The sequence below is a fragment of the Lampetra fluviatilis genome, chromosome 1 (assembly GCF_964198595.1).
Source record: "Lampetra fluviatilis chromosome 1, kcLamFluv1.1, whole genome shotgun sequence".
NCBI lineage: Eukaryota > Metazoa > Chordata > Hyperoartia > Petromyzontiformes > Petromyzontidae > Lampetra > Lampetra fluviatilis.
In genome coordinates, this window is record NC_136275.1 from 29,521,573 (window position 1) to 29,537,556 (window position 15,984).

The window sequence follows — 15,984 nt, forward strand, 5'->3', positions numbered from 1 at the left end:
GCGGTGACAGCCGTCTTTGTTCGATGGCAGCAGCCAAAAGCCGCCGCCGCTGCAGCTGCTGCTGCGAGGATGCCCGCCGGAGTTCGCGTGGTGGCCGTGTCACGCAGCGGGAGGCTGCGGCACAGCGCCACGAACCCGGGGACCGCAGTTCGATTCCCGCTCACGGCCAACACCAGTGACGATTATCTGACCCGGTCCTTGGGCCTCTCCTAGGTCGACTCAGCCTCAAATAAGTGCCTGTTGCAGTGTAACATCGCCACGTGGGAGACAAAGGCGGTCGGTCGGGCGTGGTGCTGGCCCACCCACCCACTCGTGTGCCATACCGGCCTTCATAGGTGCTCGCTCACAGCACTTGCCCCAATAGTCTGCTAAGGCTACACGGGGGTCTTTGCCTTCATGTCACATCGCCCACCAGTGCGCCTTACCTGGTAAGATTAAAAAGAAAGGTGAGTTTCATTTGCTGCCACGAGTTCGCTCGCGTGATCAGCGGCTCACGGCGCTTGAACACAGACACAGGTCTTCAAAATAGTACAGCTCGATCCATGCTCGAACACAGACATATTCAAGTATGGAGCAAGCAGTGTCCGAGCTTTATATCGCTAAAAGTCGGTCGATTCCCATTCAATCGAACTTTTGGATCTTTAAAATACGTCGTCGATTCCCCGTTTCAGTATTCACTTATGTGAGCAACGCCACGTCCAATTGCTCCAAATATGGGCCTAAAACTTAAACACAATCTGTCATTCATTCTGTCGCGGATTCGTTACACTCACTCCCAGCACGAGGTCGACTTTATTTATACCTCGCTCCCCTGAACAAAATTGTTCCGCGGTTTCAGTTTGCAATTGCGAGTTCGCTGTTTTAAGTCAATGTTTACATTTTTTTCATTTGGTTTATATTTCGTAGAAGTTGGTTCGTAAGTACGGGCGTTCGTAAGTGCAGCCGTTCGTAAGTCGAGTACTGACATCGTCCTGTTCCAGCGTCGCGTGGCTCTTGACACGTGGCTCTTGACGCGCCGCGTGGCGGATGGGAGCGGGAGGGGAGGCAGGGAGGGGGGCGATGAGTGGGAGCGTGGAGGAGGGGAGGAGCGTGGAGGAGGGGGAGGAGCGTGGAGGAGGGGGAGGAGCGTGGAGGAGGGGGAGGAGCGTGGAGGAGGGGGAGGAGCGTGGAGGAGGGGAAGGAGCGTGGAGGAGGGGGAGGAGCGTGGAGGAGGGGGAGGAGCGTGGAGGAGGGGGAGGAGCGTGGAGGAGAGGGAGGAGCGTGGAGGAGGGGGAGGAGCGTGGAGGAGGGGGAGGAGCGTGGAGGAGGGGGAGGAGCGTGGAGGAGGGGGAGGAGCGGGGAGCTTCCGGTCGGGGCTCGTTCCGCCATTTTCCGGTTCCGGGTTAGTTGAGGTCACCTTGGTCGCTGCGCTCGTCACCGTCGCACGCTCGCAGCACGCAGAGCACTGTGAGTGGGGGGCTCGTGGGGGGCTCGTGGGGGGCACGTGGAGACGCGGGCACAGAGAGGGAGAGAGGCGTGGGGGAGACGCCAGGGGGTGGACAACGTAGGAAGCGGCGGCGGCGTAATCCGCGGGGAAGAAAACAAAACTAAAACATCGTCGGTTGGGGAGATGGAAAGCGGCGGGAGAAACCGTAGAAACAGGCTGGGGGTGGAAGCCGGACAGAATGGAGACGCGGGGGAGCAGCAGCAGCAGGGGAGCAGCAGCGACGGGAGCAGCAGGGGGGGCAGCAGGGGGCTCGCGTGCGCCGGGAGAGCGGTCGCAGTCCCCGCGTTGAAGAGAGCGGTGGAGTCGCCGCCATTCGCTTGACCTTCATCAGCCTGTCTCTCGGTGCCTGGGCCCCTGTGCCGTCTCCCTCTCTCCCTGTGTCTCCCTGTGTCACTGTACCCATGTACCCTTGTGTCTTTCTGTACCCTTGTCTTTCTGTGTCCCTGTGTCCTTGTCTCCTTGGGCTCTAGTCCCCCTGTCCCGCGGTGCCCCATTCTACCTGTTTCTATGACCCTGTGCTCCTGTCCTCTCACCCTGTCCCCCTCTCTCCCTGTCCACCTCTTTCCCTGTCCACCTCTCTCTCTGCCCCCCTCTCTCTCTGCCCCCCTCTCTCCCTGTCCCCCTCTCTCCCTGTCTCACTTTCTCCCTATCCCCCCACGCCTCCCTCTCATCCTGTGACCCCCCACGTCTCCCTCTGAGCATCCCTTTCTCCTGCCTCCCCCGTCTCCCTGTTCCCATGCCTCCCTCTCTCCCCGTGTCCTCGTTTTGTTCCTCCGCACGTTGTTTCCCGTACCCACTCACCCCACCCACCCCTCCGTGCGTGCTGCAGCCAGAACCAGTGATGGCAGGACGCAGGGCAGCTGTGAAGGCGCTGGACTGGACGGCGTTTGGCGAGCGCATCCCTCCCAACCAAAAGACGATGTTCAACGCGCTCAAGACGCGCAGCGACGCCATCGCCGCTAAGTGAGAAGATTGTCTCTTGGGTTCCTCGAGGGGGTCCCCCCCTCAGTCGCCCCCCCCCACTTCCCCCCGCTCCACTTACCCCCCCCCCACTTCGTCAAGATGATTATTCCGATGAGTGTTTTATTCGTTTGCAAGGCCACCGTGGGACAATGATCGAAAGTCTCTACGAGCAATTCGTATCACCAGGCTGCAGCCTGATGATGCTGGTTGTAATTACTGGCGAAACTTCACGATACTCAGATTGTAAATGTTGTGGAATTACTTCACCAACACACCGGTGTGCTGTACTCGGAACGAATTGGCATGTTCTGTTTACGTGACAAACCTTACTAATTGGCTGTGTCAGATGGTGGCGGGTTTAACGACACATTTATATATTCACGCGATCTAACCAAAAGAAAACCTCTATTATGGATATCTTTTCTTTCCCGCCCGACATTTCCAAACGATGAATCCAGTTTCAGAGAGGAAAGAGCGACGGATGGACCAGGTGGTTTAGATCATTACATCCTGATGCAGCTGCAAACCAAGATTTCTGTGGATCGTTGTAGGTTGTGACGGTCTAAAGCTGGTTAAATGTATAGCAGATACACAAACATCGACATAAATTAACGTGATTAATGGTAGAGTCGTGATACGTTGCCTATTGATATTGTATATTGCATTTGACTTCCAACTAAAATGATCACCATCGACCATGTTCTATCCGCTTTTGTAAGCCGGTGTTAGTACTGTGATACAGTAAACCATCTTGCTGCTGTGCATGAGCTGATGTCATCATCTCCACGGTGGTCATCCTCTCGAGCAGCATTCTTCATTGCAAGGCCCGCGGGCCACTGGCATCCCCTGGTGGCCTTTGGTGCGGCCCCTGACGTGCAGCTCCCGACAATACGCAACGTGTGAACACACCCCTATCGTGTTGTCAAACCCCAGTGGTTTAAAATTTGTAGCGGCCCTCGCACTGATGATCTCTTATCGGAAAAGTGGGTCCACCCCACCCCCCCACTCTGAAAATGAATGAAGAACACTGATTTATATTATTTGGCCACTATAAATTTCCACATAATAAGCCACTTTGTTGAGCTATCATTTGCGGCCAGGTCGCTTCTGAAAATAAGCTAACAGCTCGTTTGGTTTTACCTGGTAAGATGAACGGAATTTAGTTTTATTTGTATATTCTTGTACCATATCGTCCTTCATAGGTACTAGCTCACAGCACTTGCCCCAACAGTCTGTTAAGGCTACACGGGGGATCTTTGCCTTCATGTCACATGGCCTAAATTCCCCCGCCCACCAGTGGGTCTTGGTAGTAAGATAAAAAAAAGGTGTATTTTATTTTTATCTTTTTAAGTGATTTGTTTACATTTCCTATATATTGCACCCCTGTGGTGTTTTTGTCTTGTTTTAACGTTCTGACCCCGTGCCCCTACTGAAAATCTGTGAAAAAGAGCTTTATAGCTCATCGGATTCTTTCTCTGACTGATTCTCTCACACACACCCTCTTGCTTTGTGGCTTCCACTGGCACCTCGTATTTTATTTGTTTACACAGTGTTCTGAGCACGGCTCAACAAGCGATCAGCAACAAGCAGCAGATACCATCGCTGTCATAGATAAGAGTCGAAGCCTTTCTTGAATCGAGCAAGGTTTATTATACAAGGCTTCGGAAAGCAGATGATGATGATGGCGGCAGGGAATTACAATGTGAAGGGGAGCATGGCGAGGGACGAGGCAGAGCGAGAGAGAGCTTATTGTCACCTGCAGTGTGGTGGTCGAACGCAGTGTGGAGGAGTGGCACAAGCGCATAGGAATTTTTTTTTGTGCAATCACTCGACAGGACTCTTTAGAGCAGTGGTTCTTAACCTGTTACTGTAGCCTGTACCCCTAATGTTAATAAATGCATACGTTTGATGAAACAAAGTAGTTGTACTTACGTGCCTGTGCTTAATTTGTGTTTTCGATGATTTACCTTCTAAAAAGATCTGGCCATGTCTCGCACCCCCAGAAAGGGTGTTTCGCACCCCCAGAAAGGGTGTTTCGCACCCCAAGGGGGTTGCGTGCACCCCAGGTTAAGAACCACTACTCTTGGTAAACCTTGAGATGAACGCACGATCGCAAGGTAATCCCATGTGTGCGATGCGACATCGGGCGATGCGTGACTTTCATGATTCACGCATGACTCCCACTTTGGTACGGCATGCTAACAATGTTTTTGTATACATGCGAAATGTGCCATTTGTTTTAGCATAATTTGGTCGAAAGTGTAAATTTGTATTCATTCAATTGAATCGCAATAGATTGCGTAAGTATAAAAGGTTTGTTACATAATCAAAACGTGCCAAGTAGTTACTACATCAACCTATCAGTATGTTGGAGATTAAACCCACAACATTTACAATTTCAGCACGACGTCGTCACCACTCCAATAAGAGATTATTTTAGATTGAGGCGTCTTTGGGTTTTATAATGAAAGCCTCATCATGCAGTGCCGTTTGTTTATTGTGGCTTAATTCAAGTATCCCCATTTTCACGAAGATATCATTGGAAACGAATTTATAACGTGTGTTAAGAATAAATTGATGTATGTATGTTGAATTTCTTTCACACCGTACATTGCTAACTGCTAATCGGAGGTGCAAAAAAGTGCATGTAATTGACGCAGACAAATGTTTCAATTGTATTCATTTCAGACGTGATTTGCTTCTTCATCGCAGTCGGCACGCTTTGCAGCACCTCTAGTAATATCCGGAGAAATTGGCGATTGCTTTGGGCAGTCATTGAGTGACGAGGGTTAACAAGCGAGAGACCCTGGCTGTAGAGAGTGAGTTAGACTTGTTTAGATAATTTTGCTGCTATAAATGTCCAAATTATGTGCCACTTTGTTGAGCTGTCATTTGTGACCAGCTTCTGAAAAATAAGTTAATATCTCAGTGGGCTTTGCCTGGTAGGATGGGGATAGTTCAGTTTTATTTGTATGCGTTTTGGTGATTTGTTTACCTTTCTTGTACTTTGCACTCCTCTCATGTTTTTTTACTGTTTGTTGATGTAACATTCTTGCCCCGTTGCCCCTCCTGGACAGCTGTGAAAAAGCGCTTCATAGCTCATCGGATTCCTCCTCCAGTATAAGTAAATATTCTAATTCCGAGTGTGTTGGCTGAATCCTGCGTTTTGTTGCAGACTCTCCTCACTGCCAGAGAAGCCGGCTGTCATCGACTGGGCCATGTATCGCAGCAAGTTGGCCAATCCGGCCCTTGTGGATGAGTTCGAGAAGAAGGTGAGTGGGAGCAGCATTTGTAATTATTCTCATCATCATCAATAGAAAATCAGTTTGTAGGGGGGGTAGCGCATTTGCCGCTTGTTGCAGAGACAGCCCTGTATCGCGGGAGTATTCACAATAAAATTACTACGCGCCGTCTGCCTCACAGTGGACGTTAAAGATCCCAAGTCCGTCATTTGTAGAAGAAGAATAAGAAAAAAGTAGGCCATTATGCGATGGCATCACGGTCCAAATTTGCCACGCTCGAAAAGTTGACCCCGCACAATGCAGTGAAACCCGGATTTACGTTCCCTCCCGCTCTGCGTACTTTCGCTGTAACGCACTCGGCTTATTGATACCCAGTCCCGTTTTACGTACTGTGGTCCCTCGCCATAGCATGCTCGAGATTTACGAACTTAACCATTAGACGCCACGTTTTTTTACTTTCTATGGAGAACATTCTGGCGGCAGATGGCACCCGAACGTTGGCGTCCCTGACTGGCTAAAGTCGCTTCATATTTTCTTCCCCGCATACTGTACTTTTATAGCGACTTTTTATACCGGTGTAAGCATTTTTTTTTTATAATCGACGAATAATCATTGTAGACAAGGTTAATATATCTTAATGTATCAATAATATACACTTTTCACACCGGAGGTTGTTACAGTACAGATGCGCAATGGCTTACTGAGCATCCTCTATCTGGGTACAGCCTATACCACGTTACGATCCACGACAAATGCTTCGATTTAGGTACCCGTGATTTACGTTCTGATTTTCAGGAACGCATCCTGGGCGGAAACCGGTGTATGCCTGTACCAAATGCTTTGATAATCATAATGTTTTATTGAAATTACATCTGTATGGGTTCTAGTCATATGTATTTGCATGCATGCATGTGCTAATATTCACTTGCTCATGAGTCTATAATTCACTCTGTTTTCACATTTTCTTTGTTTTAGTTCAATGCTTTTAAGGTCCCTGAGCCTGTGGACAACTACTCCTCAAAGATCGCGATCCAGGAGAAGGAAGCCGTGAGTGCCGTTACTTTCACGCGTGCATTCACTATTTATCTATTAACCCTTTCCCATTCCGGAAGAAAAACAAAAAATGAAAAAAACTTTATTAGTACCACGGCTCCCAAAAGGCCACGCGGGAAGGTGTGTGGCACAGTTTTGGCACCGGCTATCGTAGAGTGCGGCGATCGTGTCGCTACGGTTCTCCGCGGTGAGTAACAACGTCCTTGAAAACAACGGCGCTACTACGCCTCTCTAAATAAAGTTAACACCAAGCTGCTCGCATGTTCTGAGGTTCAGCACCACACCCTGCTGCTTGCAGACGTCTTGTACTGGTAGGAACGAAGTGGACCAGCCTACAATAGATTATATCGTCCGTCCGACCGTGTAGCAACATCGCCCCCCTACTGCAAACACTTGGCATGACCCTACAAAAACCTTTAGACTCAGTGACGCTTTCCTGGCTAAACAAGTGTAACATTCCCTTTTAATTCCCTCAGATAGCTTTTAATTAAAACATTTAAATTAATGAGGCTTTCCTGGCTAAACAAGTGTAACATTCCCTTATAATTCCCTGAGATAGCTTTTAATTAAAACTTTTAAATTCTAATTTTATAATTAAAACTTTTAAATTCAAATTTTACTCACAGCGCCCTAAAGCCTACAGCTAGGCCTAAAGCCTCGAACTACGCCTATCACTCTCCCTTCGTATTGTACCCCCGCGTGTGTGCAAGGGAGTTAATGTTTAACAATGTTACATTCCCTGATGCTTTTAAATAGAAACATTTAAATTTAAAGCTTTTACATAAATAATAAAAACATTTAATTTTAAAATTAACTCACGGCGGCCTAAAGCCTACAGCTAGGCCTAAAGCCTAGAACTAGGCCTCAACCTCTCCCTTCGTATCGTACCCCCGCGTGTGTGAAAGGGAGTTAATGTTTTACAATGTTACATTCCCTGATGTTTTTAAATAGAAACATTTACATTTAAAGCTTTTACATAAATAATTCAAACATTTAAATTACAAATTAACTCACAGCGGCCTAACGCCTACAGCTAGGCCTAAAGCCTAGAATTAGGCCTCGCACTCTCCCTTCGTATCGTCCGATTCGGTGTAGCAACATCGCCCCCTACTGCAAACACTTGGCAGGACCCTACAAAAACCTTTAGACTCAGTGGGGCTTTCCTGGCTAAACAAGTGTAATAATACATTATGTTTATATTCTTTGGTTATTCGTTCCTACCAGCCCACCCCGCAGGGTCCTGTTTATTGTTATTATTATTGTACAGGCAAGACTAACACACACAAAGGGATTGTTCTTGCCATAGGTGTTAAGGATTACAGTAAAACCAGGTGTGACAGCGCACACCTGTGATACAGTGCGCTGATAGCAAGGGTTGGTGGATCACATAGCACTGTGTAACTCCCAAACCGGCAAACCGGAGAGGCGACGGGGAGGTAGTCATGGTGCACAAAAGGGAATTCGTGAACCTATCTCTGAGGGCATTCGAGTGTTCTCTCCTTGTGGTGCGTGGATCATCTCGGGCTCCTCGGGTTTCTGAGACTTGCAGAAAGAACTGCTGGATTCAGGACTGTTGTTTGGTGCTTCGTGAGACTTGTTTTTACGACACCCCCACCCCCCCCCCCGTGGATCGGTTTCAGGATAAATCGGCACAGGAATACATTCAAGCTTCCAAACAGCGCATTGCTGGGTACGAGAAAGAGGTAAGCACAGTGCCCAGGTAAATTAGAATAACAAAACAAATAAAAAATGTACTCTCATGGTTTATATATAATTTCAATGATGTCATCTTGCTCTATTTAAGATCGGACAGAGGCTAGAGCTCTTCACAGTTCTGGCAAAATCGCCAATGATGCTGGATGTAATTACCAGCAAAACGTCGTGCTGAAATATTAAATGTTGTGGGTTTAATCTCCAACACACTGATAGGTTGAAGCATTAACCGTTTGGCACGTTATGTTTACGTGACAAACCTTAGTAATTGGCTGTATCGGGTGGTGGCGGCTTTAACGACACATTTATATTTACGCGATCTTGCCCAAAAAAACCTTTATTATGAATAATATTGGTCGAGAAAGCCTACGTGTCAAACTGATATGTGAGTGATGACACCTATATAACAAGCCGGGTCAGGTGTGACATTCCAACTTCCTGGATTGTTATCACTTACTGGATTTTGTCCTGAACATCTCAATGTAGTTTAAAAACATGTTGTTAAATTTGTTATGAGAATTGTTCAACTTACCAATGAGCTGAAATAATGATTATAATTGGCATGTTAAATACTTGTACAAGTGACAATTTATTTATTTGGCTGTGTGAGTTGCTGGAGGGGTCTTAATGACACAAATCATTGAATGGTAAAACCAAAAAAAAATCTGTTATGAATAATATTGGCCCGCAAAAAACCCACCGTGTTAAATGTTTTAAGGCTTCTGTTGGGGAAATTTGACCTTAAATATATAAATTAAAATGCGCAGTGTGAGATGTGGGGATTCTTCAATAATGGTAGCTGCTGGAGAGGCAACAGATAAGGAGGAATGTTACGCATGTGGCGTGTAAGACCCTTGCCATGTAATCGTCCCTCGTCGTTATAAAATGTCCGCAAGATGTAGACGCGATAACGCCGATGTGAACATGGAGCACAAAGCGATGCATCGGTGGGCTCATTGCTCAGCGCTTGGTTACAACGTCAAAAACAACTGTTGTGTGTAATGTGCATCTCCACGCCAAGGCGAGACGATTGTAGCAAGTCCGGAGCTTGTAATTTGCTGACGTTTTTAGTCTCTTCCAGGTCACTCTTGCAAAATTACTGTACTTGTCTCTTAGAGTTCTTACCTGTTTCAAGAAAAAAATCAACTTGAGCGACAACTATGTTCGCTCAGTGTTTCACGTATGCATACTTATATTTGCGTCTGTAAAGATGGACCCAGGCGACTTAAAACGATATGCCTACGGTGTCGAGATGCAGGGCGGTTCGTATTAAACATGATGTCGAGGAGATGGGTTGTTTTGTTATTGCCGGTGTTAATGACGAGAGGGAATGTTTATCTCTTTTTTTTAAGCTGGAGAAGATGAGAAACATGATCCACGTGGAAGAGATGACTATCGATGACTTAAACGAAGCCTTCCCTGAGACCAAGTTGGACAAAGTCAAGCACCCGTTCTGGCCGTTCAAGCCCATCTCCGCCCTCTAAAGGTGCATCCAACGAGCCGCCGTTTGTTTGAGAAATGTTGGCCCTCGGTGTGAAGATGATGGCACGTGGTAAATGTTCCATACCCTTATTAACTGTAAAATAAATTGGCATACGTCGTAAAAAATAAAGATGCAACCAGATGTCGTTTCTTGTTTTCTCTTCGTTGCGTTTTGATTTTTACAGAGTGAAACGCTTTGTTTGGTGCGACAAAACTGGGTGTGCTTGTGTGTGTGAGATGCAGAGCAAAAATGTATTAAAGCCAGTCTTGTTAAGAAGCAAGTGATTTCCTTTTTTAAATGGGCAATCGTGCCTTTGCAATTGTAGGCAGCTAAACTCTGGAACTCCTTCCCCTTTGAGGTCACAACTTCCGAGACAAACCTTCAAACCTTGACTAAGAAAAACCTCTTCTTGGTTCTTTAGGTAAAGTCACGTAGAAGGGAAGTAATAAAATAATAAAAATAAAACATAATAAAATAATTCTCACGACGTTTCGGCCACAACGCAAGCAGCCGTCCTCAGGTGAAGACCAGGTCTGTCGGGGAGACAGCGTCTGAATGAAACACCACCACGCTTGGAGCGTATATTTAAGCTGGGTTGGAAGGGGGGAAAGGCGCCTTGACAAAATAATTTGCATATCAAGAGGAATTTAGCATATTTATGGAAAATGCAGGTATCTGATTAGTACTAGTGAAATGCGTAGGAGGTGGGTGGGGGGTTTTCAAAGTCATATTATGCCCGTGCATTATGCAGGATTAGCAGCATCAAAGGGTAGCATTAATAAAGGGAAGGAATGTTAATAGTATGTAGCTGCAGTAACTAAACAACCACGTAAAAAAACTAAAGTATAAACTACATAGTATCATCAGTATACTAAATATACTCTCCAATAAGCTGAGCTACTAACAGTAAGTAATACATTACAATTCTATGTCGCAAAAAAGATATGCTTCCAGCTAAACTTTTTTCCTTACATCACACGGGTCTACCCCGTACTATATGCTGCCATAGACAAACCCAACATTAAATTATATACTGTATTACTATACACCACCCTATACCTTAGAATAATACATAGTGTAATATTACACTATGTATTATATCCACCCTACTGTATATCACACTGCTGTATATTCACTATACAATTACGATACTATATATTGCCTTATACATTGTATTAAACATTACAATTTTATACTATTTATTATTATACAATCTGCTATACACTATACCATTGACCGTCGAGTGAAAGATACTAAGAGGAAGCAACAAAATATTTCAATGGAAGAGTGGTAGTAGGGGACTTGCAGCAGAGCACAGAATCCATTCCCTGCGGAGAATACAAGATATATAGTCATGCCAGTGAGTGGACTGCGGTCTGAAAGTCACCGTAAACGTGAACACAATCAGTTAAGATCCGAAATGGTTTATTACGTCCTTCCAATGATTGTTGAGCCAGAATCCATCTTCTCGGTTGAAATTGTCTCTGTGTTTGTATATGTGGATCGCCTCATGAGCGAATCTCTCATGGTAGCCAGATGGCTTGCAGAGAACCTCTGTCTTGGAGAAGTCAATGTCATGTGAGCCCACTGAATTGTAATAGTGATCTGCCACGGCTGAGGTGTTTGTCCTACCGTGTTTTAGGTCTGCTTTATGTTCACGGATGCGGTCCGAGACATGTCGTTTGGTTTCTCCAATGTAACTGCTACCACAGAGGCAACTTAGTTTGTAGACGCCAGGGTACTGTATGTCTGGAACCACATCTTTTACAGACGGGACCAGATCACGGATTTTATGTACTGTGTTGAATGGGACCTGGATCTTGTGTTTAATCAGGATTTTGGAGATCTTTTTTGTGACCCCAGCAATGTAGGGTAAGGTGATGGTTTTTAAAGGCTCCTCAACAGGATCCTTCTTGATGGTTTGAGTGATGGCTTTGCGGATTGTGTAGTCGGAGTAACCATTAGCCTTAAGAGCATGGCGTACGTGTTTGAGTTCACTGGCAATGTGTTCCTGGTCGGAGATGCATTGGGCTCTATGGTATAGAGTCTTGATGAGGGAATTCTTCTGGGATGGATGGTGGTGGGAATCCGGTTTTAGGTAAGCATCCGTATGGGTGGCTTTCCTGTAGACAGAGTGACTCATTGAACCATCAGGTCTCCTTTTAATTAGGACATCCAAAAAGGGTAGCTTGCCATCTTTTTCGACTTCCGTGGTGAATCTGATGGCTGGGTGTATGGAATTGATGTGGTCGAAGAATTGGTCTAGAGCAGGCCGGCCATGTGGCCAGATGACAAAAGTGTCATCTATGGGTTTGTCTATGGCAGCATATAGTACGGGGTAGACCCATGTGATGTAAAAGAAAAAAGTTTAGCTGGAAGCATATTATATTTTTTGCGACATAGAATTGTAATGTATTACTTACTGTTAGTAGCTCAGCTTATTGAAAAACCTGTTTAAAATGAATTTCGATTTAAATCTTTCGTGACTGCAGGGATTAATCTTCTTGGTTCTTTCGGTAAAGTCACGTAGAAGGGAAATAATAAAATAATAAAAATAAAACATTAAATAAAATTCTCACGACGTTTCGGCCACAACGCAAGCAGCTGTCCTCAGGTGAAAAACAGGGTTGTCGGAAAGACAGCGTCTGAATGAACACCACCAAGCTTGGCAGCGTATATTTAATCTAGGTTAGAGAAGGAGAGCGCCTTGACAAAGGAATTTACATATCAACAGAGGAATTTAGCATGTTTATGGAAAATGCAGATATGGGATTAGTCACTATTTGTGGAATGTGTAGGTGGTGGGAGGGGTCTCAAAGCCATATTATGCAGCTCCTTACTATTAACATTTCCCTCCCTTTATTACTGCTAATCCTACTTCCTTTCTTTATGACTGCTAATCCTACATAATATACGAGCATAATATAATGTTTTATTATTTTATTATTTCCCTGTTTAAAATGGCTTTCTCTAGTTATTTTAAAACATCTTCTTTTCCTGGTTGATGTTAAATTATTTCTGCCTTTTTCACGCATAGCGTCCTGAGAATGGTTGTTTCAGGGAGCACTTTTAAGTTTTAAATTATTATTATGATTGTTATCAAGGGTGAGTCTATCCATAGGACCAACCACTTTTGTCTTCCCTATAAAAGTGGCGCTAATTGCATCGATCCCAGAGGGACAATAGGCTGAGGAGTCAACCCCCCCCCCCCAATCAGGATTTGAACTCAACATTCCGATTGCAAGAAGCTTACTCTAGGCTGGCAACGTTTAAATGGTGATTGCGTTGAGCACTGCAAGCTTGAGGGAGAAGCAGTGGCGAGGAGATGTAACGCCCTCGCCTGGTACGCAGGAGGTCATGGGTTTGATCCCGACCCTGACACCTGCTGTATATTTGGAGTTTGTGTATCCCCCGTGATTCCGTGGATTTTTCTCCAGGTCCTCCGGTTTTCCCTCCACATTTAAAAACGTGCATTTGGAATATTTGGCTGCTCTAAATTTCCACAGGATCAGCCACTTTGTTGAGCTACCATTTGTGGCCATGTCTCTTCTGAAAAACAGCTATATAGCACAGTGGGCCTTACCTGGTAAAATATAAGTTTAGTTTGAGTGGCTCTTATTCATATCGAACTTCTTTCGCACCATACGTAGCCAACCGTGCTAATCGGATGTGTGAAGGAAGGACAACGAACTAAAAACAAAAGGCAGTTTTAAAGAAATGAGTTTTCAATCTTGATTTATAAGTACGTAGCTCCCAGTGGCTTCCTCATAGCGGAAGAATGTTCCAGAAGGCTCAGGAACGCCAGTTGAAAATCAACTTGCTGTTTTATAGGCATACGAGATTTTGAGGGAGTTTGTGATCAGCGTTTCATGCGGCCACCGCTGATGATACCCAGATTATGGTTACACATGCACCATGTCAATTTGAAAATTCAGGGGAGCCTCGTATCACGTGCCGCACGCATTACCTGAAAAGAGACGCCCATTTTCCTCGCGTCTCCGATGAGTGTGGTTAGCTACTTACGGTGCGAATGAAGTTCAACATACATTTCCCATTGACAATAAGGGGGATGCGTTACTGAAGAAAAAGTTAAGTTTCATTATTTTATGCCTGGATTTACAAAATACTAATAAGTGTGTAGTGAGTTCAACTGAGTCGCAGACGCACTTCTTGGAGGCAACACATTTATTATACCAAACTCTCGGGGTTAACAAGATAACAGCCTATGGTGGTGGACCACCAGGCTAACTGCGCTAATTACTCTGTAACTTAGCTACAACAGACCGGAACACCGGCCTGGGTCCGGGTCCACGTGTTGGTGACTCTTCAGGACGTTGAACGTAGACTTCTTCAGGATACAACAGCAACGCCAAACCCCGGTCCCTCTGGAGACCCGGCTTATATCCTCCCTGGTCGTGACTGGCTCCGCCCTTGCCACGACCACCTTCTCGAATCCTCTAGCAGGATCTCGCCCCAACACGTGACCACCCCTAGCCCCCCACTTGGGGCCCCTGTGTAGACTTTACCAGTCACGTGTCCTCCGGGGTAAACCAGAGTGCCATGGCCTATAGTAACTCCATTCCCTGGCCGACACTCTCACACCCCATCCTGTAGGGGTCTGCACTGCACGCCAAGCGTGGTGCCACTCAGCGCGAGCCCCTCTAGGGCCATTACTACACCCACATATACGGGGTGTCCCCGATGTGAGTACATCGCACGCCGTGCCTCTCCAGGGAGGGCATTACACAGTGACACCCCCAATGTCACTACATCACCCCCCCCGCCCCTTCGTAGCACTCAGTCGTCCCGGCTATCAACTCCCTCGTAAAACGAACAAAGCGAATAAAGTGATAAAAAGTGAGTAAAACCCCAATGTGTGCCTCAACAATAACAATTACCAAATAAATACCCCAGCCCACTTATACAATACTGTATATACACTATCCACAAATGTACAGTAACAGACGGGGAACAGGGTGGAATTACAGAACAAAGCAAGGGAAGAGAGTGAGTAGAAAAAAATCAATGCAGTAAAACACGAACGCTCGGAATCCCCTCCATCACCAACGTCTCCCACCCTCACCGTGTAACAACACCCGCAAGCACAATAAAGGCTAGGTTCAGCCAATAACCGATACGGCGTGCCAAGTGCGGCAACCAACTGATGGTGTGGGAGTGTGTGTGCATGGGGATGGGCTCCCTCTCCCTGGAGGTCCCGGGGGGACTATGCAAATGTCCCGTTAAACCCGGCTCCTCATGAAGAGCAGTCGGCCGGGTTGACGGGTTTTCCTTCCGAATCCAGGGCTTGAGGCGTAAGGGATGTACAAATCAACTCCGCCGACCCAAGCGAATCTGAACATACTGATTGAACGACCCGAATCATCAACCGGCCCCATCCAGGGTTTGAACAATTTGGGCAACGTTCCCACCAGAACCTGTGGACAGTGCAACCAGGCTCTGTCCCCTGGCACCCACTCATGTGCGGAAGTACGTGAACCCCTCAGCCGCTCATTCGCCAATTGGCGCAAATTGGAATTTTCCCTGGAAGCTTCCCGCGCCTCGGAAAGCTTCTGAAGCGTAAAGCACATGGAATCAGAAATTTTCGATTTAGCCTTGTTTGGCGCGGCTCGTAACTGAACATCAATCGGGGGTCGTGTTCTCTACCGTACATTAACAAGTAAACCCGTAAAAACAAAGTTTTTCACTATAAATCCTTTATATGCGTGGCGGCTAGAGTCTTCTCGTCCTCTGGCTTGAGATGGCTGCCACCTATGGGTCAGATGATTGTCTGCCAGTATTAAGCAATTGGTAATTAAATATTTAATTTGTTTTCCCTAAACAGTGTAACATTTTGGGAATTTTTTTTTCACGAACATTAATTGCCACGCACAACGAGTCTGTGTGGAAAATGTCAGCTCGATTGGATCACGGGAAGTGGGTTAAAAAACGACCGAAAGATTTGCACGGTCGTAAGCAAGCACGCAAGCAAGCAAGCACGCAAGCAAGCAAGCACGCAAGCAAGCAAGCACGCACGCAAGCAAGCA

At 46.3% G+C, this 15,984-nt stretch overlaps 1 protein-coding gene across 1 annotated transcript; it reads left to right on the forward strand.

The window, feature by feature from the left end:
* The first annotated feature begins 1,338 nt into the window (after positions 1-1,338).
* On the forward strand, positions 1,339-10,081 carry ATP5PD (ATP synthase peripheral stalk subunit d). Its single transcript, XM_078860382.1, has 6 exons — positions 1,339-1,446; positions 2,316-2,449; positions 5,625-5,721; positions 6,667-6,738; positions 8,385-8,447; positions 9,810-10,081. The coding sequence occupies exons 2-6, from the start codon at positions 2,328-2,330 to the stop codon at positions 9,939-9,941; spliced, it is 486 nt and encodes a 161-aa protein (XP_078716508.1). The 5' UTR covers positions 1,339-1,446; positions 2,316-2,327; the 3' UTR covers positions 9,942-10,081.
* The last annotated feature ends 5,903 nt before the right edge of the window (positions 10,082-15,984 follow it).

What these genes read in the sequence shown, in the direction of transcription:
- ATP5PD (XM_078860382.1), top strand. Translation starts at nt 2,328, where the DNA reads ATGGCAGGACGCAGGGCAGCTGTGAAGGCGCTGGACTGGACGGCGTTT. An exon ending in TGGATGAGTTCGAGAAGAAG is followed by an intron (nt 5,722 to 6,666) that starts GTGAGTGGGAGC and finishes TCTTTGTTTTAG; the next exon opens with TTCAATGCTTTTAAGGTCCC. An exon ending in CGATCCAGGAGAAGGAAGCC is followed by an intron (nt 6,739 to 8,384) that starts GTGAGTGCCGTT and finishes GATCGGTTTCAG; the next exon opens with GATAAATCGGCACAGGAATA.